This window comes from Lampris incognitus, chromosome 1 (assembly GCF_029633865.1).
Source record: "Lampris incognitus isolate fLamInc1 chromosome 1, fLamInc1.hap2, whole genome shotgun sequence".
NCBI classification, from domain to species: Eukaryota; Metazoa; Chordata; class Actinopteri; order Lampriformes; family Lampridae; genus Lampris; species Lampris incognitus.
This window is the reverse complement of record NC_079211.1, coordinates 128,010,832-128,036,773: the sequence shown is the minus strand read 5'-3', so window position 1 is coordinate 128,036,773 and position 25,942 is coordinate 128,010,832. Positions and strand designations below refer to the sequence as shown.

Here is a 25,942-nt window from a genome sequence, read left to right as displayed (position 1 = left end):
TGTAAGGGCACCCGTATTTATGTGACGTCACCTGTTTATGTGGGGAGAAGCGCGAGGAATATTATTCGGGCAGTCTTGCAATACGGTGGAATAAAGCAAGCCACGTTAGGCATTGTGTAATAATGGTGTGTCTAATCATTTATTATTAATGACACCTAAATAAGTATATAGGTGGGAATAACAGATCAGAACAAAAAGTTCTATAAAAAATGCAATGAATAATGTATTATTGGTACCAGAGTATTCCTTGGTTGAATTGGACAACTTCTTCTTCTGTAGGGGTACTCCCATTATGAAGATTTTTTTTTTGTAAAGCAAAGTCGTTGTAAAGTATTTCTCTTGATTAAATACTATGTTGACTCTTATTGAGGAAAAAAAAGACCAATATGGAGGGTTACATGAGCATAGTCACGGGGCTGTGGTTTAAGTTGTATTTGTACTTCTTTAATGTTGACATGAGTCTTCATTCTCAGTCAAGGACTTTAATATTACAAGGAAGTAATCTCTGCTCTATTTTCAGTTATATGAGCAATATCAAAAAGCATATATGTTTTAAACACACACACACATATATATATATATGAACAATATCAAAATGGTGTAAATAGCTATTAGTGTTTTAGCGATAGGTTTTACCATATATTCATGGTTTCCACTGTAAGTTTCCAACATGACTAAACCTTAAATAAAGCAACACTGTCACAGACATGTCTCTTTGTCTCATTTTTTTCTTCGTTACTATTTGCGTTTGTCCCCCAATGTTCTTTTTCAGTTAGCTTCCGTACTGTGTTCAGAAACAAAGAAGTGAGAACAGCCTCTTGTCTTTTCACGCATCACAGCACGTCTGAAAAGAGGAAGTACAGTTATGATAGTTCACCCTTTCTCAGAAGAAGTGTGATGCTGTCTCCATTTTGACTAAAAGCACGAGATATCATTCATCAAGCATACCAGGTAAGCTATAAACTTTTTATACCAAAGTTCACGATCCATACCAATGAGTTTCCAATGTGAGGTGACTAAAAGGGTAAAGTTCAAATATTGTCTAATCCTGTCATGTTTTACTCATGAAAGTCTATCATTTGTCATATATGATATATATTATCTGTTTCTTCAAAGGACATAAAAAACTACAGAAAATGAACTCATACATAAAACATTGAAAACAAAAGGAATTTGTACTTGTCAAAAAGAGATTTAGCCAACTTGTCCAGTTTTGTAACTGGTCATTAATTGTAGAACTGTGATGAATTGATTAAAAAGCATCACATTACACAAGATAATGTTTTAAAAGTCAAAATCAGGAAATGACGGGTAGACAATTGAATAATTTCCTGTTAATGTGACTGGCATTTCAATATTCTCAACATATGGTCATGTAAGCACAGACATACTCTGTGTTTTATTTCATTTTTTTTTTCAGGTCTCGGAAAAAGTTTTTAACTATGTCTCACAGTTGCCTCAAGTGCCTGAAGTTAACCATGTGTGTGGTCAACTTCCTATGCTTTGTACGTACACCTCAAATATCCACCTCACATATTGTGATTTTAGTATGGCAGAATAAAGTAGTCTCCGTTAGGGAATATATAGTGTCTGTTGTACTGTCAATCTATAACATTTGATAATAATGTTACACATCATCTGAAAGTAACTTTGGATTATATCTTTCTGACATTGGAAAAATTTGGTTTCAATGAATGTGTCCCTAAACATGAGTATTGGTGTGAAATGTCATGTGTCTGTGTCAGGTATGTGGCATCGCAGTGATGGGCCTTGGGATATACATGATGATGACCAAGTTTACTTCACTCACCCCCACCTTTGCGAAACTCAACATGTCAAACATGCTGTTGATTTGCGGCATCATCATCACTTGTGTGTCGTTCATGGGCTTCTTGGGGGCTCTGAAGGAAAACCGCTGTTTCCTCATCATGGTAGGTCTTCATCTTCAATGGCATACCCAGTACATCATGGGGGTCACAAAACAGGAAGTTGTGTCACACATTTTGGGAATATTCACCTTAAACACAACAAGGCTGAAAGGATAGAGTGAGAGTGCATGCGCATCATGGGATTTTAACAGGTCTAATTCATTCCCACATTTGCACACATTACATGGTTAACATCTTGCAGCATCAAAATATCTGATACACACTATTAGTCCTTGCATCAAATAAATAAACATTCAAATCTAATCAGTGAAAGCAAAATATGTTCATTTGGGGGAAAAAAATCATTGAAGAACAGTGAAGTTACAGTATGACAGTAATGACTGTTGGGTTGTAGTGCTTGAGTATGGACTGGGTCTCAAGTCCACATTTTGAAGCTCTCACTCTTGTCTCGAACCTCACAGCATAATGACTCAAGCTTTCACTCAGCTCTGGAGAGTGCAGACTCGTGATAATTTTTCAAGAACTCTCAGGAACAAGGCCTGAATGTAGTTTTGTTTTTGGGTTTTTTTTTTAAATTAATATCAAACTTCCCTTGAGGAGCTCAATAAAGTTCAATCTAATCTAATTCATTTCTTCTTTATCATTAATTTTACATTTGAAAATTTGGAAAATTTAAATCTGAAACATTCCTTTTGGGAGTTAAAAAAAGGCTAAACAAGCATTATAGTGTAGTGAAATGTTGGTAGACGACTACAGTTGCAGTCATGGTGTTTAACTGCTCTGGTGTCAGTCTATAAAGAAGTTTTGGCTCCATTGGTCCTGAGATGGACTTGGCGACGCTGAAGTCTTGGACTAGACTCAGGCTTGCCTCCCTAAAGACTTGGTCTGGACTCGGATGGTCTTGACTACAAGGCTACTACAGTGTTTAAACAAGTAGCCCCATAACACATGAACGGATTTAATGCACCATAGAGCTACATCAACTGAAAATGTACATAAAAGCAAACATAAAAATAGGCTTTTGCTCAGTGTTTTGCTAAAACCCTCTCCCAAATCTTAAGCAAAGAAACTTGCAAGTGACAAAGTTATTTGAAATGCACAAAGAAAGCATGATGTCCACTGCTGCCCGTTGGGGCTTATGGCTCAAAAAGAGGCTGGTATGGCCACAAGGTAACTGCTGCTCACACATTTTTGCCTTGTTCAATACTAAACAGCCACAGTCTTCTCTGTCTGCTCTGCCCTTACCACTTTATCTCTCTAATAGGTCTAGTCTATCAGCATCCTCGGCCACTGACGGTAGACAGTAGTTATTTTTACTTTGGTGCTAATATGGGCATGTTACGAGCCAAAGGCCATGTTCTGAGTTGGCTTGTGTGAGCCAACACAGAGCTGTTTGTAACAGGAAAGGGAGTGGAGGTCTGTGGTGGAGGGGGTCAGATGGCTTCTGTTTTGGTTTTGGTTTACACTTCTTGTTCATTTGCAGCTTTGGATGTGAGGGTCTTACAAAATGCACCTTTAAATGATTAAATCATTGCTTGGCAAGGTCCTGAATAAAGGCTTACATATAGATTTCCACACCCTTTCAAAATAATTGTATACTTTAAGTATATTTGAAAGTGTACTTAAGTATAAGCAAGCAAGCAAAATTTTATTCATATAGCACTTTTAAAAACATAGTTACATAGTGCTTTTACTCAATACACAAAATACAAATAAATACATAAAATAAATTGAATGAATAAAAGTATATTAACTTTAGCTACGTTTAGTAACATTTAGTAACATTTGCTACACAACAATTGCCTCTCTGGGGACAAATAAAAACCTACTTGACTTGACTTTAGGGAAATGAAAATGTACTTTTAATCATACTATTTTACTGTTCTTTGGGACAAAATTGGCTCACTTATTAGTTTATGGAAGTATACTTGTAAATGTACTTAAAGTAAAAGTACACCTGTATACCGTTGGGATTAAAATGTGTGCTTTTGGCTGACTTGCACAAACACAGAAAATATACTCATAAGTTATTCAAGAAGTCTAGAACTAAAAGTAAAGTTTAAAGTGTACGCGTCTCAAGATCACCTTTTGCAAGTACAACAAAAGTCCAAAAGTATGCTTGTTCATTTTCAGTTTAAAAGCGGTATACTAAATGTGCACTGAATTAAGATTGATTTTTGGTGGGGCAAAGATAGTGAATGATGAATTTAAGGGAATCTTGGAAAATACCATACCATTAAGACAGACTTTAAGATACGCTGTAGGTACATTGCTGTTGGAAAGGCTTTTATTTAAAACTCAATTCTTGTCATCAGTATTATCAATTTGAATTCACCAACTCGTTGTAATGTTATTCATCATTGAGATTACCTTGCATCCAAAATTTGCAATCAATCAATTGATTAATTAGAAGGCTGTCATTAAGTTATCTGCATGAGTTTTTACAATTAGCCATCCTTTCCCCGCGTTCAACTATACGTGTCATCGAAAGTAAAAATCTAAAGGCCTTATATTTAAAAAAATTCAAATGAATAAAGTCACACGGGGAGTGATGGAAATATACTGAAATACTGAGAAATGGGCCTAACTTTGTGTGGACCTACCTTTCTGTCTGAATAAAGTAAGATCTGATTGATTGAAATATCCACCCTGTCTTCACAGTTCTTCGTCCTACTCTTAATTCTGATGGTGGTGGAGTTGGTGGCTGCCTGCCTCCTACTGCTCTATGGGGAACATGTAAGATAAATCAATCAGTACCATTTTCTCGTGTGTTGTGTGTGTGTGTTTTGTTCTGAAAACCGACACTTGGAAGTTTGCTTCATCTGACGGACTAATATTAAAAGATAGGCTCAGGTTATATGGTAATAAGGCGTCCCCTGGCGTACACAGGTTCGTGTATACCATCGAAGGCAGCATTTTCGAGGCAAATGAAAGAGTTTGGTTGCTGTATGCATGTACAATTGTTTGACAATAGCTTTCATACATAGTCATATCTAAAGGTATGTTGTTTTTTTGTTTGTTTTACTGCGTCCTACTTACATAGAATCAGAAGAACTCGTGGATAGCTGTTTAATGTCTGCCTGTGCGGTTTGAGGGTACGTTAAACGGCGAGTTTCGCTTATCTTTGTTTAGCTCAATTGTTGGGTGTCTACCCGGACACTTGCGGGACCTTTCCAAAGAAAGGAATACCTTCTCCGAAACCGATAGTTAATATTTAATACTTTTTAGACTGGCGTTGACGTTTTTTTCTTAACCGACTTCCGCAGCGCTTCTTCTACGGCGGAAGGAACGAGGCGGGTAAAAACAGGCAACGCTAACAGTTAACGCTAAACGTGCGTATCGGTTTAGAAAATGTGTTAACGATCGGCACCGGGGAAAGTGTATTTCCCGTCTTTTGAGAGATGCTGAACACTATCGATGCCGGTAGACGTCAAGCTAAGCTAATGAGCTAAGCGCACCGTTCAACGTAGCCTTACCGTCAAAACACGCACACACAAGGTATCCGCGAGTTTGAGTAGGACATAAAAAAACAACCCACCTGATATATACTGTCTATCCATTTTAAGCTACATGCAATGATTAACCAATGAAGTAGTATCGTGTGCTCAGTGCATCTGGATTTGACCAATGAGCCTCAGTCAAAGTCCTCGCAAAGTGTCCAGTGCACGGTGATTTTGAAATGAAACTTTATCAGGTTTAACTGTAGAATAATGTTTAATGGACAAGTCATTGATTAATTTTCACTGTTTAGGTTAATAAGTGGATCGAAAAGGACCTGAAAGAGGGTTTGGCTGCAGCCATAAAAAAAACAAGAGAAAATTCCACAGCTCCATTATCTGACTGGAATCTGATTCAGAATGGGGTGAGTGAAAAAACAACAATCAAACTCACCTAATATGCCAAGTACCATTAAATTACAGTAAATTGATCTGTTTGGCTCAGAAACGTGTCGACAGCTCCCGTGGTAAGACAAGTGCTTACATGTCAATGTGACACAAGGACGACAGAACATCATAAAAACTGCTCAGACATAGCGCTTCGTTTACTCCCATCACTGTGAAAATTGGGTGTTTTCTCCTGTTCCACAATGTAGTTACATTGCTGTGGAGTCCATAACGCGACAGAGTGGGGGGACCTGGTGCCTGCATCTTGTTGCAGCACAAATCCATGTGACAAACAGGACCCCAAATACAAACCCAAGGTATAGTCATGTCACACTGTCAGCAGTTTACTTTGTTTTGCCCGTTATTCAACTTTTATTAAAACTGCTTGTATTGATAGAAATGTTGACAAAGCCACTTGTGAAAAGTGAATAACTCGAGGCTCATTGAGTTGATAGAACGGGAGCATACTTACAAAATCACAAGACTTTTTAGCACAACATAAATCATGTAGACATATGCGGCTGTTACTTTATCTCAACTGACGCTGTTATTCTCACATGCTTTCTCCTCATGCAAGGGTTGTTTGGATGCGTTAAGCGATTTGTTTGAAGACCACTTCGTAACCGCTGGGATTTCTGTCATTGTCCTCTGCATCATCGAGGTAAACTGAATTCCCTGCAGTTCATAGTATATCCCAAAAGTGAACCAAATGAAAATGAAAGGAAAGGGAGATAGGTGACCAAATGAGATACACTTATTATATACTTAGAAAGCTGCTGATTACTCACACAAAGTAGACACACCCCGCTATCCAATATTACTGACAGTTGTTTTTGTAATGGGTGTCTTAACATTTTGGCTTGAAAATCTCCAAATATCTCTGTCTCGTTGCTGACAGGTTTTGGGGATGTGTTTCTCCATGACTTTATTCTGCCACATCAGCAGATCTGGACTCGGCTACAAGTTATAGAGCTGGATCATCTCTTTTTAAATGCAAATTCATCGATCTTAAGAGTCCTCTACCATAAACATTTTGTGGGAATGCCCGAGAGAGCACGAGATGAAACTATGTAAATGCAAATTCCTTCTACTTTCACACCACAGCTATTATGACTATGTATGCATGCCAGTATAACATTTGACTCACCTAAGTCATTCTTTCCCACTTTTCTTATTTATAAGGAAATTAAGCTTATGAAATAGACGTTTAGGTAGATTACTATTAGATACCATCAACAATACATGTTATGCAACCGTTATAAATCCCCTTAAAGCATTTCACTGAAATTTAATGGAAATCTAGTGTTAAAAACTATTTGCAAAGTATGACTCCTAATATGCACCTGCTTAACTTTGTACATGGCATTTTATAATAAACCAACGTTTTAAAGCTTGCACATCGTCCATTTATGTGATTAAACTAAATATACCAACTTCCTCTTTCGCTGCTGCTCAACCATGAGTCAGTTTCATTTTTCAGTCAAGTGTAGCCTCATCTTCACAGGGTGTATTGGCCAGTGACGATGGTCGACGCTTTAAATCGTTCAGCTTTCTTGGGTGGGGACATCAATCTCTTCCTCTTTAAATAGAACAAACACCCAAAAAAAAGAGATACCGAGAAAGACAGATGTTTCTCATAAGTATTCCACAGTTTTATTTAAAGAATAAATCCTGCATCATCAATATTTTAAGACAAAAAAACCCCTAAAAAAATACTAAAGATTTCCTTTATGTTTTTAAAATAATTTTGTTCTTTTTGAAACCATCACACAAAAAATAGAAACAAGTACAATTTCGTAATTAAAAAAAATGTAACTGTACACAGCAGAATACACCATTTATTGCAAACTGAACACCCCTGATACCTCAGAAACTATAAACACAATTATTGCAAATTCACCTAGATACGACAAAAAAAAAACAACACCACCCTACTCTGATGCAGTTCTCTTGCTCTTTTCTTCTCTGAAACAAACAACTGTTGTGTTAATAAGTCTGGTTTTTCCTCTACACTGCCACTGCAAAATATCCCAAGGCAGCAGAAAAAGTGGTATCTTCTATGTGACAGCATTGTGGTTTGGGTCGGTGGAAGGAGTCCATCTTTGACTGGGAATTCCAGTTGACTGCGGCACTTGTTCCCATTCCTCTGGATGACAACACAAAACACTGTCCTCTTTGGGAACTGCAGAGGTAATGCATTCAACTGTGCTTAAATGTCCAAGGTCCTCTCTGAAAAGGAAAATCAAGTCTTATAACAGAGTGCTCCACTACAGCGAGTCCCTCCAAGTGACAGGCTTATTGAAAAAAAATAAAATAAAAAAAAGTCAATTCAAAGTAAACCTGGTATTTTATTGTAAAGCAGTACTAATCTTGCATTATGGATATTTACTGGAAAAAATGGCTTTGCTATTAAGTGTTTTTCAATATTTGGAAAGATATGTTTTATCCAACAGCCTTTGGACTAGTCAAACGGTCCTTTATTTTAAACTGCATTAGGACAGACTCAAGTTGAACTGGCCCTCTTTTTAAAAAAGTTTCTCTCCTACTACTGTGTTTTGCAGACAGTACAAATGTCACTATAACAGGACTATGTGAGCTAAATTGCCATGTTGCTACCAAGTTTAACACCTACTTTGTGGCTAAGATCTTTCACAAAATAACAAAAAAACATTCCAAATGCCTCTGCAAGAGACAGTATTAGAAAAGAAAGTTCATTTGGAGGAGCAGACAGACAGTACCGTGCTTTGAAGGACATCATTCTTGTTGGAGAGTGCGCCAGGCCATGACTTAAATGTTGCAGAGTAAATCTCTCCCAGTAAACATTAAATCCCCCCTTAAAAAAAAAAATTCCACGACTGCAGTGTGAGAACGTCTGCAAAAGACATCAATAAATAGTAAGTGAAAGAACATGAAGTCTTCCCCAACCCTCGTCCGCACATCCCCATAAGACAAAACCAATTCATCCCCAGAGCCACAACCTATTGAAACAACCAGAATGAGTAACAGTAAGGGTAACCCAGCCCCTATATTCAAAACATTTAAAAAAAAAAAAACATCTAGGCTGAAACACATGGATCTCCTGCTTAGAAAAGCTGTCTAGTATCTTTGTTCAGTAACCACTGACCTGACAACCAGTTCTTAACTAGTTTGTCCTCAATCACATCATATACAGTATAAACGAAAAATCACGTCCAGCTAACTGTACATCAGAAACACAACCTTAAAAATCACCATCACAATTACTGTTAGTATAATTATACCCAAGTGTAGCACAAAAAAATAAAATAAAATAAAAAAATTCTAATATCTATTGTGATCAGAGTGCTGTCAAAACAGACTCACTCCAGATTGCACCAGGGAGCAGTGACTGTTAACATTGATTTCTTTCATTCCTAGCTAAGCTGTGATCACTGCAGAGTAAAACTGGGGAGCATCCAACATTCAAAAAAGGGGGAAAAGGCTGTTTTCTACAATTTACTGCAACGATAATTCAAAAATATAATCTACAAATTGGGATTAGCAAACTTGTTTATGGGAGGTCTCCAATGACAGGATAACCTGGGACAATCCAGACACTCAGTAACCACCAACACCAAGGCATTTCAACCACCAGCTTTCCCAGTGGAACTGCCAAGTGGCCGACAATATTAGACAGTGGTTGCTCTGTAGCCATCAGGTGGGAATGTAGAAGGGTTAGCCGCCTGACGTTGAAAGTATTTCACCGACACACTTGGTTAAAAGTTAGTTATATTTAAAATGTATATAAAAACTGCAATAAAATATGGCTTGAATTTGTTTCCAAACATTATGACAAGTTGAGCAAAAGTCAATTTCTGTAGAAAAATCGCTGAAAACATACAATTACCGCATGGTATAACCACTGAGAGAAACCAAGACATTCACACCGATACTTTAAAAGGTTGGGAAGAAATGAAAGCATCCTTTCCATTTGGACATCATCAGGTTGCTTCATAGATCATGAAAGAGAGACTGATAAGAAAAGCAACTCCAAGGTACAGTGCAAGCAAAGGAGACAGCAACATGGAGTGCCGCCGCAATGCTGTGTTGGAATGATTTAAATTTGGTGTGCAGTACTTTTCCATGGAATCAGACCAATAAATCCCAACAGCGCTCAAAAAACTAACAACTCCCAGTGATCACTTTAAATCCCATGATTCATTGCTTTCTTGATGGGAGTAGTGTCTATCCAGATAACACCCCCATGACAAGGCACATACGGTCATCCAACAGTGTGGGACACAGGTTAGCTAAAAGTCAAGGCCTTTCCAGTGCCCAGGTATGATTGTAAGTTAGTATTCACTGGCTGACTTTGGACTCTTATAATTTGACTAAGCCATGTCAGAAGAAAAGCAACCTGACACCATCATGGAACCTGTCACATCATTTTACCACATCCTGCAGTTTCATAAGGCAGCTCAGTTTCACCACCCCAGCTAAAGCCAGTAAGTACATTGTCTGTGTCAAATATTTATATATCCACTGATAACTGCTTGTAGCATCACAGAACAGTGATGCTGAGTGATTCACCTGAGTGCTGAACATTGCCTGGGGTAGAAAGAAAACAATCCTGATCAGACAATGCACATCACATAATTCCAGCAAGTGAAAGTATCAGGGAGAAATAAATCTAGAGAGCTGATTGGAGGTCTGTTCCATGCCAACAATCTATTCACCGTATCCGACAACAAAGCTGCGCATTATGTGTTAATGCCTAAGCCTAACACTGCCTTCAACAGCTACAGTGCTAATGGCAAAATGTACGTGTGTAAGAGGGGAGACCACTGGCTGCTCCATGGTGCAATGGTAGAGACAAGCTGAGCATTGCAAATATTCTATTAAGACTTTTGTGGCATTACAGACTACAGTATAAGATTTCACTGCCAAAAAAAAAGAAAAACAATCTGTATGTCTGCGCATATTTTGCACATTACAACTGCGTACTCAAATCCTAGTATGTCGTCTCCTAGGCTTTAACAAAGAAAAATATCACTGTAGTATAGCAGCAATATAACTAAACTTTTATATTCTAAGACTGAATCTTACTAAAGTTAACCAAATCTTCGTCATGGTAAAACGACAATAACTTAAAAACACAGTCGCAAGTAAATGTTAATCTTTCATCTGCTATCCTGTACTCTCCTGAGGCTCATGGAGATCATTCTGATAAAACAAAAAGGAATCTGCGAAATAGAAAGCCTTTAGAAATCCACTGCCAGGCATTTGTTGGAATGTGAGGGCTGTGTAGAGTAACCAGAAGGGGCAGTTCCAATGGCCATCAGTGGATTGGGATAGTTGCCGTGTTTGGTTCTGATTGATCAGGGGAGTCCGAACAGGAAGTCGGTTGCATGAGTACATACATATACCTGTATGTCACTGTGTACACTCAAACAATATTGATCTAAAGTGATTTGATCTTATATTCAGTCTTAAGTTCTCACAAGGGGGGGGGAAAAGCATTGGACCGAGGTCAGTGTTACTGGAAATAAGCAAAATTAACCTTTTTCCTCAAATTGTCATGAGACAGTTACCAATGGCATTTTTCCCCCCAGCTTGTTCCAGGAGGAATATTTCTAAGACTTAATGCAAGTCTATATAACTTCAGATGGTACAGTTTTGCAGCGTTGGTGTTTTAAGTTATCCATAAGATGAGGGGTCTGCTGGTTGGGAGCTCCCTGCTACGCGGATCTCCACCGAGACCGGGCTGTGGAGCAGTCAATCAAAGGAAACCGCTGCCCCCTCTTTGCCAGTTAGGTGTTGTGATGGTATTGTTTTAAACTCAGTGGTGGTGGTTTCGTGGCAGCAGTGGAAACCTAGAGAGGCGTGAGCCGAGTGGTGTGGAACAGGAGAGGGTTTAGGTCCTCGGCATGAACAGCTCGGTGAAGGGAGGGCTCTGAGGCACTCCGCTCAATTTTTGGCAGCAGGTCCTGGACTTGCTCTATGGCCACCAGGATCTAGAAATAATTTGGTTAAAAAAAACAAAAAACAGAAGGGGGATTGATTATCGTGTTCAAGTGCAAATAACTGGACAGGGAGGTCACATTGTTCAAGCAGTTCATCAAAGGACATATTAAACTATGATAAGGCCAGAAGTTAAAAATGTTAGAAATAAAAAGAAGGGGCTAGACAGGATCGTACTGCGCAAGATCTACTATCAAATCCAACTCAATCATGAGGGAAATATTGGGGAAGGAGGGGAGAAGGGGGATTTGAACTTTTCAACCTTAGGACACTCAGCTTATTGTGTAATTACATACACCATCATGCCCTTTGAGTATCGATACACATTGGCTTTCCTGTTGGCAAATCTAAACGCCACAATTTGAGGGTTGCTTTCACCTGGGGAAATAGGGGCCTCTCATCACGTTTGAACTTCAGGCAGTCAATGATAAGCCTTTTCATGGACTTAGGTGAGGTACTATACAGCTTACTGAGGTCTGGAGACAAGTAACCACGTCCAACCATGAAGATGATCTGGAAAGAAAAAAATATATAGGATGAGGTAATTACTAGGAGTGCAATGGTGGCACGGCCTAGTGTTGTCCATGGGATGTCCTGCTGATATTTTTAGTCTTGTGAGGCAGACTAGGCTTACAACTTGTTCAAATTGAACACATTGCATGGCACATCTACTTAATCCATAGGCTAGGAATAATGTAGCCAGTCCAATTACAACCTTAAAAGCCAATCCAAGCAGCTGGAGCAAGCACACAAAACTGTAAATACTGATAGCTGCAACGGGGGCTGTAATGTATAAAAATGTTATTGGTGCCAGTGAAGGCAGATATTCTGTCATTCATTTCCAAACTAGAGGATGTAAATTCATTACAAGATGATAAAATAACTGCTAAATGTTATGGTAGGGAGAAGTTTTCACTCTGACCAGATTGGTGAGGAAAACTGAACAGATGGCGAATCCAAAACTCATTGGTGTGTCTGTTGTTTCTTCTCATTATGGACCAGATTGAGAAAAAAAACAAAAAACAAAAAAAAACCCCAAAAAACCAACAACTGGGAGCTCAGCATTGCATTAATGGCTCAGACCATCTTCACAGACACTGCCAAGCGGTTATCAGTATCCTTTAGTCTTTTAAAGTGTTATATGGGTAAAGTGTGGAACATGCTGTTGTCTCTGGGACTGCCGTATGCATGAACAAAAAAGTAACACAAGAGTGGCAATTATTCTTATGTTACTTTACATTGAATTACCGGCGAAAAAAAAATTGTAGCGGGTGTCCGGGTAGCGTAGCGGTCTATTCCATTGCTTACCAACACGGGCATCACTGGTTCCAATCCCCATGTTACCTCCAGCTTGGACGGACGTCCCAACAGACACAATTGGCCGTGTCTGCAGGTGGGAAGTCGGATGTGGGTATGTGTCCTGGTCGCTGCACTAACGCCTCCTCTGGTCGTTCGGGGCGCCTGCTCGGGGGGGAGGGGGAACGCGGGGGAATAGCATGATCCTCCCACACGCCATGTCCCCCTGGCGAAACTCCTCACTATCAAGTGAAAAGAAGTGGCTGGCGACTCCACATGTATCAGAGGAAGTATGTGGTAGCCTGCAGCCCTCCCCGGATCGGCAGAGGGGGTGGAGCAACGACGAGGACGGCTTGGAAGAGTGCGGTAATTGTTTATTTCAAGGCTTGCGAGCTGGCTAAACTCTTAATAATCATAATTAAGGCTCAGAGGATCACTCTACTCACCCTAAATGACTGGCATGTATGCTAATGCACCCTTTAGACTTCTTCAGTGTTACATTAGCTCCAAGTACCAAAACATGTCACCTGGTCTCTGTTGTTGATATTTGAGTAAGGCAGGGTCCCTGACATTAGCTCGAATAGCACGATTCCGTAGCCGTAGACATCAGACTGGAATGTGTAGGGGTTGCTATCCTGCATCCGGATCACCTCGGGGGCCTGGAGAGAGAGAGCGAGAGCGAGAGAAAGGGAAAAAAAAGAATTAATTGATTACCTTTCGGTACATGCTAGCTGTCATTACAACTTGTCCCAATGTTTACTCAAGTAAATGGTTGAAGCAAGACCACACCTATCAGAGATGATTATTTAGAGGTAGCAGAGTGTTTCATACTTCAGACAGATTAATCATTCAAGGCTGGCTAGGTCCATTAACTACTATAAACCTTGAGGTTTGAAACTAAGCGGTCTGTGTTGCCTTAATGAAATAATAAAACTTAAAAAAAAAACATACTTTGTGTCGCACTTTCTGGGACAATGAATATGTATTTGTTGGGAATATAGCACCATGGAATTCAAATGTACAATGAGCATTTGGTAACAAAGATCTTAAGGCACAATTTAACAAGGCAATTAAGTCCACTGCTTTCAATGTCTAGCAAACCCATCCCCAGCAATTACAAGGCTAAACAACATAAAGTTTGCTGTACGGCAAGCTTTTTGCACAACACTAGATTTCCTACCATTCTGATTTTTTAAAGTTACAGACTCCCACTCACCTATCCCCAAAGGATTCATTTAAAATCCATTTTTAAAATCTAGGGCATTATTCATGGAGGATAATGCATTTGTTTTTTCTTTGACTTCTGTTTACCCCCAATTAATTTTCCTCAAGAGGTTTTATTGTCAGGCTGTAAAGGTAAATAAGTCTACCAATAAGATTTTCAAGTGGATGATTTCTCACTTCAACAAAATTCTATCAATAAATTAGGCCTTTACCATCCAAAGAATAGACCCGCTGGGCTGTTCTACTTGTTGAGAGCCACTCCATCGAGACTTTACTGTGGCGAGGCCAAAGTCACCAATTTTTACAGTCCAGCCCTCATGGAGAAATATGTCTGGCAGAAAAGCTTAGGAAATGTGAACACAGGTAGCTCACATGCATATTCATGGATGTGAACAGGAGCAAGAGCATACGTCTTAGATAAAAACTGATGGGAGTCTTATTACATAAACAAATGTTGAAATCCTGAACTTCTAATTACAGCATGTTGTCTCATAACATAAGAATAATAAGACCAAGGAATACAATTCATGAGTCATATACAATAACTTCAGATTAAAACATTTTGACATTTACCCCAGATGTGAGATCTATGATATTGACAAACAGATAATGAGAGTAATAATGGTTGGCAATCTTGCCCAGGTCTTCAGACAGCAACCCAAATCAAGAGACCTCTTACTAGCCAGGAAAGAAGGAAATCAATGCTTCTGCAGTGAATTTCAGTTGGCATCCAATACATAAATTAGAAAGCTTTTGAGATTGCAAACAGTAAGGGACATGTCTTTTAAAATGGCAAGGATACAATAGATATAAATATAGTGACAAAATAAGACAGCCAGATTATCAGTTGAATGCCCACATAACTTTTCTACATTTGTGTTCACAGGCCTGTGACTGGATAAGACCACAAGAACTACTACTATACTATACTATAGGATGCTGAGGGTAGATTAGGGTAACCCCAAACCCAGTAAGTTAGTGCTGCCTCATCCAGCTACCAAAATGAAACCTTTTTAGACAGGTAATTACCACATGCGGCAGGGACAAAAGACAACTGATAAGACAATCTCACATGTTGTAGAAAGGATTAAAAATGTGCTATGAGAAGCACTGACAATAGCCTAGTTTTCAGGGTTTGGACTAACAGCAAAAGGCCTATATAAAGGACAAACAAAAAGATGGCAAGGAATAACACCAAGTTACCACTGGGCAAAAAAGGATACTGTTTGATTTCAAATCTCGGTGAATTATGTTTTTTGCATGAAGATAACTGAAAAGCAAAAAAACAAATAATTTTTTGTTACTATAAGAGTGGAGACAGTACATTTATAACATCCTTCATATATTTAGGAAATTACAGCAAAAAAAAGTATTCAGTATTAGCTTTCCTCTGAGGCATTATTGTAGTGGTAAAAAAACAAAACAAAAAAAACAGCTGTCTCCAACACTTACCATATCAGCAAGTTCTGTGAGGTGTGCTGAGGCTAAGCCAACAGAAACGTGAGGTGAAACAGGAACTTGAAAGTTCAATAATTATTAACCCGAATAACTAGTCCTTTGCCTCAAAAAGGCACTCTTCTCTCAAGTTCATATAGTTTCTATTAGACTTGGCTGCATTCTTAGGTAGATTTTTTTTTTTTAGCTTGAGCGCTGCATATTAAAAAAAATTTTTTTCATACTTCCTGTTCAATTCACAGAGCAAAAGTCTTATAATGGCAGGAAAAACACTTTTTCCTTTGCGCATATATCTGTCCGCTGCCAATTTCACATACTACTGGGCCTGCCAGCCTAATAATTTTTGTGCAGTTATGACTGTATGATCAAGGACCTCTTGTGGTAGCAGTAATTCAAAACCTCTGAAAACCTGTTTTATACCGCAATTGAGCGCTAACTCCTCAGCTGGTTTTTCGACTAAGTCCGAGTACTGGAGAAGGGGAAATAAGCAGGCAGTGCCTCCATATCTCCACTTCTCTCTGTAAGCAAAAAAAGGGGTGGTTTGTCGCAAAGTCCAGAGAAGGGGGGATACAAGCACCAGAGAAGGGTGGATACATGTGGACTCTACTGAGTGCACTCTTCTAGTTCTAATCTGTATTTTTACGCTTGTAATGGGCATGCACAGCAAAAAGTTGTACTGTTGAATCTGTAATTTCTGTACAAGCTAAACTAATGTCCAAAAAGTAGGCCTTACTCCATGCCCTGTGCGGTCTGCCGGGCCACATCAATGCGGCGCATGGTGTCAAACTTGGTCTCTGTGACATGCAGATGGCGGTATAGACTGCTACCCTCACACCATTGTGTAATTATAGCAAAGTTGGGCTTAGTCATAAAGCCCATGAACAGCAGAATGTTAACATGGCGGGTCTTCCTGCAGAGGATGAGAGGAGAAAGAAAAAAAAATCCATCAGAACCATAACCAAGATTATCACAGAAAGCTCAATCAGTTCATCTGGACACAACGTTTAATTAATTATAATTAAGTTCCCTTTATTAATCTCCTTGGGGAAATTCAGTTACTGCAAATTAACCTATCCTAGCTGTGATCTGTGTAGCTAGGAGCAGTGGGCTGCCGCCTTCATGCTGCGCCCGGGGACCAACTCCAGTTCTTTTCCCATGCCTTGGTCAGGGGGACAGACAGGAGTATAAACCCTAAAATGCTGGTTTCTTTTGATGGTGGGGGCAACCGGAGCACCCAGAGAAAACCCACCGCAGACACGGGGATAACATACAAACTCCACACAGAGGACGACCTGGAATGCCCCCCAGGTTGGACAACCTCGGGGCTCGAACCCAGGACCTTCTTGCTGTGAGGCGACAGCGCTAACCACTGTGCTACCGTGCCGCTCACATGACAGTCAGCTGAGACTGAAGAAGTCACTTAGATGAGTGGTGAAACCTTTCTCCCAATAAACATGTCCAGATGAAATGATTTAACTTGCTGTGATTTCCTTACCTGGATTATTGGGCATGCATCAAGACATTAACCAAGATTATAATGCTGGGCTTGATATAACAAACTGAACACTTTATGATCACATTATTTATTCCTTTGGAAATATCAGTTAAGCAGAAAAACATTTTTTGCGCACGCACGCATGCACACACACACACACACACACACACACACACACACACACACACACACACACACACACACACACACACACACACACACACACACACAGTCATTTGCAGGAAAGGCAGCAATCACTCACCGCAAGACCTGCATTTCATTCTTAAAGGCCTGCAGTTGCTCAGGCGTTGGCTCGGTTACTTTGAGGATCTTGATGGCTACATCTCCATGCCACTTGCCCTTGAAGACAGTTCCAAAGGAGCCAGCCCCTATCCTCTTCTGGATGCTGACCTCTCGAGAGTGTACCTCCCAGTAATAACTAGAGTCTCTGTAGCCCCCGCGGTGCTGAAACAAAACACGTGCACATGACGCCACACTAGAGACACCTGTGGTTTGGTTGACAAGGTCAAAGGATAAGAATTGTTTTCCAGATACATACCACTTTCTTTTTATCATCAGATGAAGAGGGCTTGCGCTCCTTGTGTTCTGAGGGGGACTTAGGAGGTCTCCTTCCTGGAGAGCCCAGAGAGGATGGTGGGCTAGTGGAGGGCTTTGGTGAGGGCTCAGGACCTGTGGGAATAAGAGAGCAACACAAAATAATGATCTCAAAAGGCCAATATGACCAGATATTGTACACATAAAGATGGGCCTATTCTGTGAAGGAAGGAAGAAACTAAATCAAAATACATACCCATTGTGTTGTTGATTTTAAGTGCTTCCTATAAAGAGAAAAGCAACGCGAATATCTTCTTTTGTTCTTGCAACCCACATACAGATAAATAAGAACACAGAGGTACAAGTTGAATGAACTGACTTGTGCTGTCTAACTGACCTCTATGATGCTGGCACCAGCAAGACCCACTGTGCTGACCATGTGAACGTTAGGAGTTGAGGTGGAACGATGCCTTTGTAGGGATTGGCCTTCTCCACCAGGCATGGGGAAACGGAAAGCCGACGTCGGGGACAATAGTCCCATCCTGAGGTACATGCAGTCAAGAGCAGATTAGATACAGGTGTACTTGCATATAAATTTCAGAGATTTGGACCATAGTGAGGTTGTCAATACGAAACACACATATGAGCTTGATATTATGAGTTCCTGTGAACAGGTGCTTACCCAGCAGGTTCTGGGGTTAAGGCTATGTCACTCTGGGATATGGAATTATCTGGCAATAGTATAGATATCTGTGGGTACTCATCTGTACAGGTATTGGGCACACACCTGGTCAGTGCACACATCAAAGGAAAATACATGGAACAATTATCAGACAAGGACATGAGAGACATGATGAAGAAGGGGATGACATATAAAAACATGACAGCTTTGTCATATAGGGCTGAGCACTTAGTGCCATAGTCACCGTTTGGTCACAGTATCCATATCCAGGCACACAGTGGGCACCTTGCTGCTGCAATGCTGGTGAAATTTGTAGCCACATGTCTGACATCTAAAGCCATTAAAGAGGAACTTGTGGCAAAAGTCACAGTAAGCCAGTTTGAAGAAGGTTTTCCGTACCTGCAAACAGAGACGGGTCACAGCGTTCACTTCTTAACCAACATAATAGAATGTCAAAGCTCAAAATCGCGTATAGAAGCTACAAAGCATGGTATATTTTGTTCCATTGCAACTATCTACATGTTTCACTGAATTCTAAGTTTATGCAGTTTTAGCAGCTCATTAAAGCCACAACTCAAAGGATAATAAAAAGAGAAGCAAAGACAATTAAAAAAAACTACAACCCATTGGAAATTTAATTATTTAAAAGTTCACATTCTTGAAGTTTAAGTCTTCCAAGTGCAATGAGATACAAATGAAAACAGGATACATTCATATGCAGCTACTTACAAAGTTGTGCATGGTGAGTGGGACATCGTCCAGGACCTCAACCAGCAGCTCCTCTCCTACCAGGGGAGTGATATCAGTGTCCCACTCGGTAAGCCTCTTACGACTGGAGGTCAATGCAAACAACAAGAAGGAACATTGACAGGAAAAAACAGGGTGCCTTTACAATTTCAGTTCAAAGGATCAAACTTTTCCGAAGCCTTTATTTCTTGACAGAACCTCTTTGACTGATTTTGATACCAACAGCACCCAGGTAACATGACTGATTAATTACACTTCTGAATAAGACCACTTCACTTCTTTGAATAATGCTAAAGATCCACAAACATCACAATGCTATATTATGAGTCATAACATTAATACGTTTAATGAAATGTATGACATCTACAGGGATGTAGCAATATTTTGATCAGTTTGTATGTTATTTCTATGCTTAATAAATGTTATAAATCTAGAAATGATCTAATTTAGGCTATTCTCTTTGCTTTTAAATATTTTGTAGATCTCCATAGGAACCTTCTGACACAGACTATTTATTGTACAATAAATATTAAACATATGCACATGTGATTTGCAATTGTTGCCATCTTCACTGTTAGAAGATCTTTTGGTCCAAAGTCCTTTGTTAGAAATAATTTTTGCATCATCTCCAGCGCACTCACATCACAACATAACTTGCATTATTTCTCCATTACCTGTTTTTCCATATGAAGAAAAATATGTTTTGACATTCTGCAGGTTAGCAGGATTGAATTATACTTTTTTTTTCAATGAAGCTGTATCTCCAAACTAGATTTAGAACTACACCACTGATACATGGCTTATAATTTGTATCCTCTTAAAAAGAAAATGGCAAACTTTGTATTAGGAGGAAAAAAAGTTCAGTCAGGTATACGGATCTAAGCTTCACTAAATTTATGGCCCAGTGACAGCAGTTCTTACTGTTGTATCTTGCCCAAATTCCTTAAAGTCAATGAGCATGTTTACTTACAAATGTATAACCCAGTATAAATCAATAAAGGCATTAGTCTGACTTAAGAAACATGTAAAAGACTTTATCTGGTTTTACTGATATGATTGAAATTGGAGTAAGCATATCCAACTATGGCCCCTGGGTTTTTTTTTCAAGCTTTATGAGTCTGCTTGTACTATTTTTTTGTGTTTTTGTGAACCGTCACCAGACAGTGATTATTTTAATTATATGCCTCTCTCAATTTGTCTTTACCCTTCTTTGGAAAAGCTTTTAGAAAAAAACGATGACGTCATTCAACTGTCTGAATCATGGACACCGACAGGGCATACTGGGAAACAACCGATTACGATGCTGATACCAAGTTTGATGTAGAGCTGAGCGATATCCTAAAAATGATATCATGGACCTGAGAACCAGGGTGATATTTGCACCATATCAGAAACTGAACAACAAACAGATAACCTTAGCAGATTGATTGTTATCAAGGTGGCACTGTAGCAAGAATGTGATTTGTTTATAAAATCGAAACTACTTGATATATGGTCAGTTGTAAATGGTCACTTGTTATTTTGGGGAATAACTGAATGTCAGACTATAAAGTGGCACAATGAGAATTAAAAAAAAAAAAAAAAAAAGCAAGTGCCAAGCACCACTTATGCAAGCAGGATGTCACCAAGATAAATCGTATCTTAATAATTTGCATCAATTATTTCTCCCAGATCAGAGGACAATCATCCTTTGCCAAGGATCAATGTCACATTGTTCACCAAATATTGTTGATATTTGGTGATCTAGACCAGGTCTAGTTTAGTGGCTAACAGTTAACTTTCAGACAGGATGGCAGACAGGAATTCACATCTTATTGTTTTCAGCAATATATAATACAAAAATTATAAAACTTACAAAGACATACAGAGAAAAATAAAATCAGACTTGCTTGAGGACTGTTAAATAAATGCCACAGGTAGTACCAACAGGAGTCTTGGAAGAGATGATAGACCCATTATTCAACGAAGCAATGCACACAAGGTTAAGCAAAATTGGGTTATTTCAAACCATGTTCAACCCCCCTCCCCCTTTTCTCCCCAGTTGTACTCAGCCAATTACTCCACTCTTCCAAGCCATCCCGGTCGCTGCTCCACTCCCTCTGCCAATCCGGGGAGGGCTGCAGGCGACCACGTCTCCTCTGATATATGTGGAGTCGTCAGTCGCCTCTTTTCACCTGACAGTGAGGAGTTTCGCCAGGGGGACGTAGCGCGTGGGAGGCTCACGTTATTCCCCCCAGATCCCCCTCCCCCCCAAAGAGGCGCCCCGACCGACCAGAGGAAGCGCTAGTGCAATGCCCAGGACACGTACCCACACCCGGCTTCACATCCACAGACACGGCCAACTGTGTCTGTATGGATGCCCGACCAAGCCGGAGGTAACACGGGGATTCAAACAGGTGATCCCCATGTTGGTAGGCAATGGAATAGACCGCTACGCTACCCGGACGCCCCCCCATATTCATTCTTTAATCAAAATATTGCCTTTAACCAATTACTTTACTCCCTGTAATTAAGTCATTAAGTAATTAATTCAAGTAATTAAGTCATGTGAATGTATTTTATGCAAAATGCAACCCATTACCCTGCACTCACAACAAAAGTCATGAGTGACAAAAGCCGCTGGCAGTCATTCATTTTCAGTGAGACATGCCAACAAGCAGCCGTTGTCATGGCAGCAGCAAGTAGCATGACGCCAGCGTCTAGGACAATGATTTGAAGTTGAAATTAACTATGCAAATTAACAATGATATGGTAACACAGCAATTAATTGCAGTTAATGATTTCTTCCCACAGTAACATCTCTGCTACAGCCTCGATAGGCTATTGGAAACAACTAAATTTGATGTCTGCAGCACAGCTTGAACATCCCACCCCATAGCAATGACTAGTGCAGGGTTGACAGCAAGCAGCTAGCTTTCAGAGCAACCGTGGGCGCTCTTGATGCTTTTGGTGTGAGCACAGGGTTATAACTTGACTGAGTGAAGATTCAGTAGACAATGATGCTATCTTACCCTTCTAAGAGGCGAAAGACAGCACAACAGTCCTGGCTCAGGCCTCTCACTTTTAGAGCTTTATCTAGACTGTCATGCACAGTCTGTCCTGGGCGAACATTCACCTAAAAACATGAAACAATATTTGAAGGCGTGTGACACTGAGATGACATTCAATAGCGTTCTAAAACAATACCAGCAAGGACACCCATTCTTGAGTTTACTGACCAAATGCATCATACTATCAGATGGAATAGAAATATGGATAGAATAAAATAAAGACATCTAAAACTGAATTAATGTTCCCTTAGGCTGGGGGAAACTATGCAACTTTTAGGGAAATTAAAGCCATTATTTAGCAATAATCTGACTTTCAAGATTGGCCCAAGTTTTCAGTAGGTTGTGTGGTTGCAGTGGACAGTCGGCACTGACTATCTAATAGCGCATGAAGGTTAATGCTCTTAAACGCTTGTCTCCAAATCCAGTTGGTACCATCACAAATATGTCATAAATGTTAGACTTTTGCAACTCAAATTTAGGTAAGTCTTAAAGACAACGTGAAATGGCATTCTGAACATATCTTGCTTCCATAATATGATGTATTTCCAAGTAAAATAGGATATTGGGGTGGGGAAAATAAACAAAGGAAGGGATGAAATTTGATCCTTCAGGACTTGATTGGATTGTGCAAAACATTTGCTATTAATGGTTGGAATGTTGCTTGCTCACCCACCCACCTGGAAATGGTGACACAGTCAAAGAAATGTGGCTGTTTCTGAGGACGTGATTAGATTTTGATGCAAAATAAGCTTTGGCTCAAGTTGTTGAATAGGTTGATAATAACCTGGGAAATGAGCCAACGAGGTAAAGAAGTCAATTTTCATTTCAGATTGTCTTTAATGTACCCTCATAGTGTGAGATGGTTGACAATTTATTTGAGCCAAGTCTGGCAGCAGTCGATGACAGTTGAGTATGAAGTAAGAAATAAGATAAAATAAAGGAAGTGTGGATATATATTAAAAAAAAGTGTTTCCTCCTTCAAGTTGGCTTTGGTTCTGTTCTGTAGTAGAATTTCCATTTCAGTGACATTGGGAAGGCTGTGAGGCTTTAAAATCTCATCAATTATATGATGCCAAAATTTCATTTTTTTTGTCAGCTGGGTGCCCCATAACAAAACAAGCAAAAACAATCTGCACACCGGTTGATGAGTTTATTATGGCAAATCTTTTCACAGTCAGCTTTGTAGCACGGCCCTAGCCATGGCAGCAACAGGTGTTTAGAATGGTGCCATACAATAGTTGTGAATAAAACATGAGGGCAACGCTTAGTTCACATGCTTAATTAATGCAACAACACATGACAAATAAATATGACGTTGAGGCATGTTAAAATAAGGGCAAATTCTAAGTTATTTCTTAGCAAATGAAAAAGCTGAAATTATTGTTTCACAGGAACGATAAGACAGAATGGAAGGAGAGCTAGAGACAGGCACCATCTGGGTAACATAACACCAACTATCCTCTAGCTTACTCATTTGAGTTGTGAAATTTAACGCGTTTTTGAGGCCAATTACACTAACAAATATGAACGTTTGAAAAATTAACTCTTTCATAGTTGATATGAATAACTGATTAACAAAGCTACAGTATATCATATATCTACATTCATTATGTTATTCTAGAGCATGGGTAAGGAACCACATGCCATGGAGAGCCATGCTGATTTTGATTCCGACTGGACTTAACAAGAGCGATTTCCCCGATTCGTCCTTCCTCGTTGGTTGAAGGTAGGCTAATCAGTGAAATCACTAGGTATGGAGGCCAGCTGTTATGAAAACCTACATACATATGGCTTTCGATGACACATGGGTCCATACCTTTGTTCCAGACTTTCCACAGACTATGGCTTCTTTTTCCAGCTAGTGTAGGATTACATTGCCAAAATCCACCTTTACGAAGTGTGAAATTTAGCCAAGTATCTTACCACTGTCCTCTGTTTGTTGGGGAGGTAGACTCGGATGGTACCTCCACCTCGGGGAACATCCTCTGGACTGGTCTCTCCCGAAGAAGAGCAGGAGGAGGAGGTGGAGGACATGGTAAGGGGAAGGAGATGCTGAGGGGGGGGAACACTAAGTCACGTCAAACTCAGAAGAGCCTCATGCACTGGAGATCTGGGAGAATCAACCCTTTACCTCGAACCTACAAAAACACAAGACTTCAATAGGACACAAGATATAGTACTGAGCTATACAAGGATACAACAATATTGAGTTGAATAATACTAATAGCAGTACTGACTGAAATAATACTTCAATGGAAAGATAATATATAATGAGGCTATTTATCATTGTCTGAAACCTTCACTAAGGCCACCCAAATCCTTCATATAATGAATGAAAAATGATTGTCATACAATGCAACAGTAAATTATCTCATAAACTACTCTAGTAAACTTGTTTGTTATTCCTAATACCTTGACAGTAGATTTGATGATTATGTAGTGATATAAATCTACTGAAATAACCCAACAACTACTGATGACATAACATGATGATCTCTAAGATTTTCTACAGTAAAGTCACTTCAAGTTATGTCACATTTTTACAACCAGCACGGAAGGCTGCCATTCCTATGGAATAGACATTCATAATTGCAGTGAGTCATGTATCGATAAAAGAAAAGGTAAAGCAGAGCCAAGTCCACTTCATAGTAGATATGAGTTTCTGCTGACAAATGACAAATTGAAAAGAAGCGGAGTGCTTTTGAATAAAGCACTCCACGTCTGAATGCAGAACAGCGACCACCAACAGTTAAATAATTGACAAACACTACTTTGATTCTTTAAAAAACCGTCAGGATTAAGTCCAACGTAGGATAATCGTGGTGACAACGAAAGCTTCAACTCTGGAAACTTGTTTTCTAACTAGTGTGATTCTGATTTACATAACGTTGGCTACATTAGCTTAGCATTGGATCTGAACGCTGGGCAATGTGTCACTTCGAGATTTAGGAGGCCATATTTGTCATGTTTCAAGATTTCAACTTACTTGACCAACTACTTTGGACAGAGTGACAATATCTTCTCGACGACGCAATCGTCAAGCAGTTTCTAATTCCCGTCAAGAGGTTTACCAACCTCGATTTGAGACAGTGTTTGCCAACCGTTTAGCGTTAGCTTATCCACCAGACTGGATGTAGTAAGGGATTATCAAGCTATCTTACTCAGCGGCTACCTAGTTAGCTTTCTAGGCTGGCGCTAAAGTTAGCTAAAGCTAGCCCGCTAATGTTCGCTAACCTGGGAGGGTGACCAAAGCGTCAGTTTCTTAGCTAACGAACCTACCGCTTATGTCAAAATAAGCTTAAAATAATGCCTTATTCAAATGAGACGCCTTACACAACACGCAGTACAACGTTATTCATGAGCCAATGAATGAAACAATCCGTCAACCAAATGTTGAACAGTTTATTTTTGGATTAAACTCTTACCTGGGGCAGCCATCTTGACTCGCTCCATCTGAAGTCGGATCTGTCAAGAATTTCTGGGAAAGCGGAAAACCTCCACAACGCCCGTCCCTCATTGGATAATTTTTTTACACCCTCTCATTGGTCAACATTAAGCGTCTTTCATTGGGTTATTCTCCTAATTAGATCATTTGATTGGGCAACATTACGTGTCTCTCATTGGATTATTCTCCTAAACACGCCCTCTGATTGGACAATATTAAAGCAATACTTTTAATGGGTTGG

The 25,942-nt window shown here is 39.6% G+C and overlaps 2 protein-coding genes and 1 long non-coding RNA gene across 6 annotated transcripts; 1 reads left to right on the top strand and 2 right to left on the bottom strand.

Moving 5' to 3' along the window:
* Nucleotides 1–429: 429 nt before the first annotated feature.
* On the bottom strand, nt 430–5,387 carry LOC130118091 (uncharacterized). Of its 3 annotated transcripts, none has more exons than XR_008810735.1 (4): nt 4,929–5,006; nt 4,493–4,612; nt 1,811–1,943; nt 430–844 (listed from the first exon to the last, which is right to left on the bottom strand). It is a non-coding gene; the product is annotated as an uncharacterized LOC130118091 (long non-coding RNA). The 3 variants fall into 3 exon arrangements; XR_008810738.1 differs by having other exon boundaries at nt 1,817–1,943; XR_008810736.1 differs by lacking the exons at nt 4,493–4,612; nt 4,929–5,006 and adding an exon at nt 5,366–5,387.
* On the top strand, nt 851–7,242 carry zgc:64051 (leukocyte surface antigen CD53). The gene is made up of 8 exons (XM_056286396.1): nt 851–951; nt 1,421–1,505; nt 1,746–1,931; nt 4,551–4,625; nt 5,641–5,751; nt 5,983–6,090; nt 6,351–6,434; nt 6,672–7,242. The coding sequence occupies exons 2-8, from the start codon at nt 1,443–1,445 to the stop codon at nt 6,741–6,743; spliced, it is 699 nt and encodes a 232-aa protein (XP_056142371.1). The 5' UTR covers nt 851–951; nt 1,421–1,442; the 3' UTR covers nt 6,744–7,242.
* A 98-nt stretch (nt 7,243–7,340) lies between these two features.
* On the bottom strand, nt 7,341–25,701 carry araf (A-Raf proto-oncogene, serine/threonine kinase). 2 transcript variants are annotated; one of them, XR_008810734.1, is made up of 17 exons: nt 25,682–25,701; nt 24,180–24,394; nt 22,218–22,321; nt 19,189–19,291; nt 18,704–18,858; nt 18,460–18,564; nt 18,175–18,319; nt 18,034–18,061; nt 17,782–17,912; nt 17,485–17,687; nt 16,461–16,637; nt 15,496–15,542; nt 14,485–14,603; nt 13,576–13,707; nt 12,131–12,265; nt 8,512–11,745; nt 7,341–8,002 (listed from the first exon to the last, which is right to left on the bottom strand). XR_008810734.1 is itself a non-coding variant. In XM_056286368.1 (16 exons), exons 2-16 carry the CDS (start codon nt 24,288–24,290, stop codon nt 11,605–11,607), a joined length of 1,836 nt encoding a protein of 611 aa, XP_056142343.1. In that variant the 5' UTR covers nt 24,291–24,394; nt 25,682–25,701; the 3' UTR covers nt 7,341–11,604. The 2 variants fall into 2 exon arrangements, 1 of the variants encoding a protein (XP_056142343.1); XM_056286368.1 differs by having other exon boundaries at nt 7,341–11,745.
* Nucleotides 25,702–25,942: the final 241 nt, after the last annotated feature.

Bases quoted from the DNA above. Each gene is read 5' to 3' on its own strand.
- araf (XM_056286368.1), bottom strand. From the start codon at position 24,290: ATGTCCTCCACCTCCTCCTCCTGCTCTTCTTCGGGAGAGACCAGTCCA. The intron at 18,320-18,459 runs GTAAGCACCTGT...CATGTACCTCAG, and splicing joins TTAACCCCAGAACCTGCTGG to GATGGGACTATTGTCCCCGA. The intron at 15,543-16,460 runs GTAAGGCCTACT...TTTGCTTTTCAG, and splicing joins CAGACCGCACAGGGCATGGA to TTATCTTCATGCAAAAAACA.
- zgc:64051 (XM_056286396.1), top strand. From the start codon at position 1,443: ATGTCTCACAGTTGCCTCAAGTGCCTGAAGTTAACCATGTGTGTGGTC. The intron at 6,091-6,350 runs GTATAGTCATGT...TCCTCATGCAAG, and splicing joins ACCCCAAATACAAACCCAAG to GGTTGTTTGGATGCGTTAAG. The intron at 6,435-6,671 runs GTAAACTGAATT...CGTTGCTGACAG, and splicing joins TTGTCCTCTGCATCATCGAG to GTTTTGGGGATGTGTTTCTC.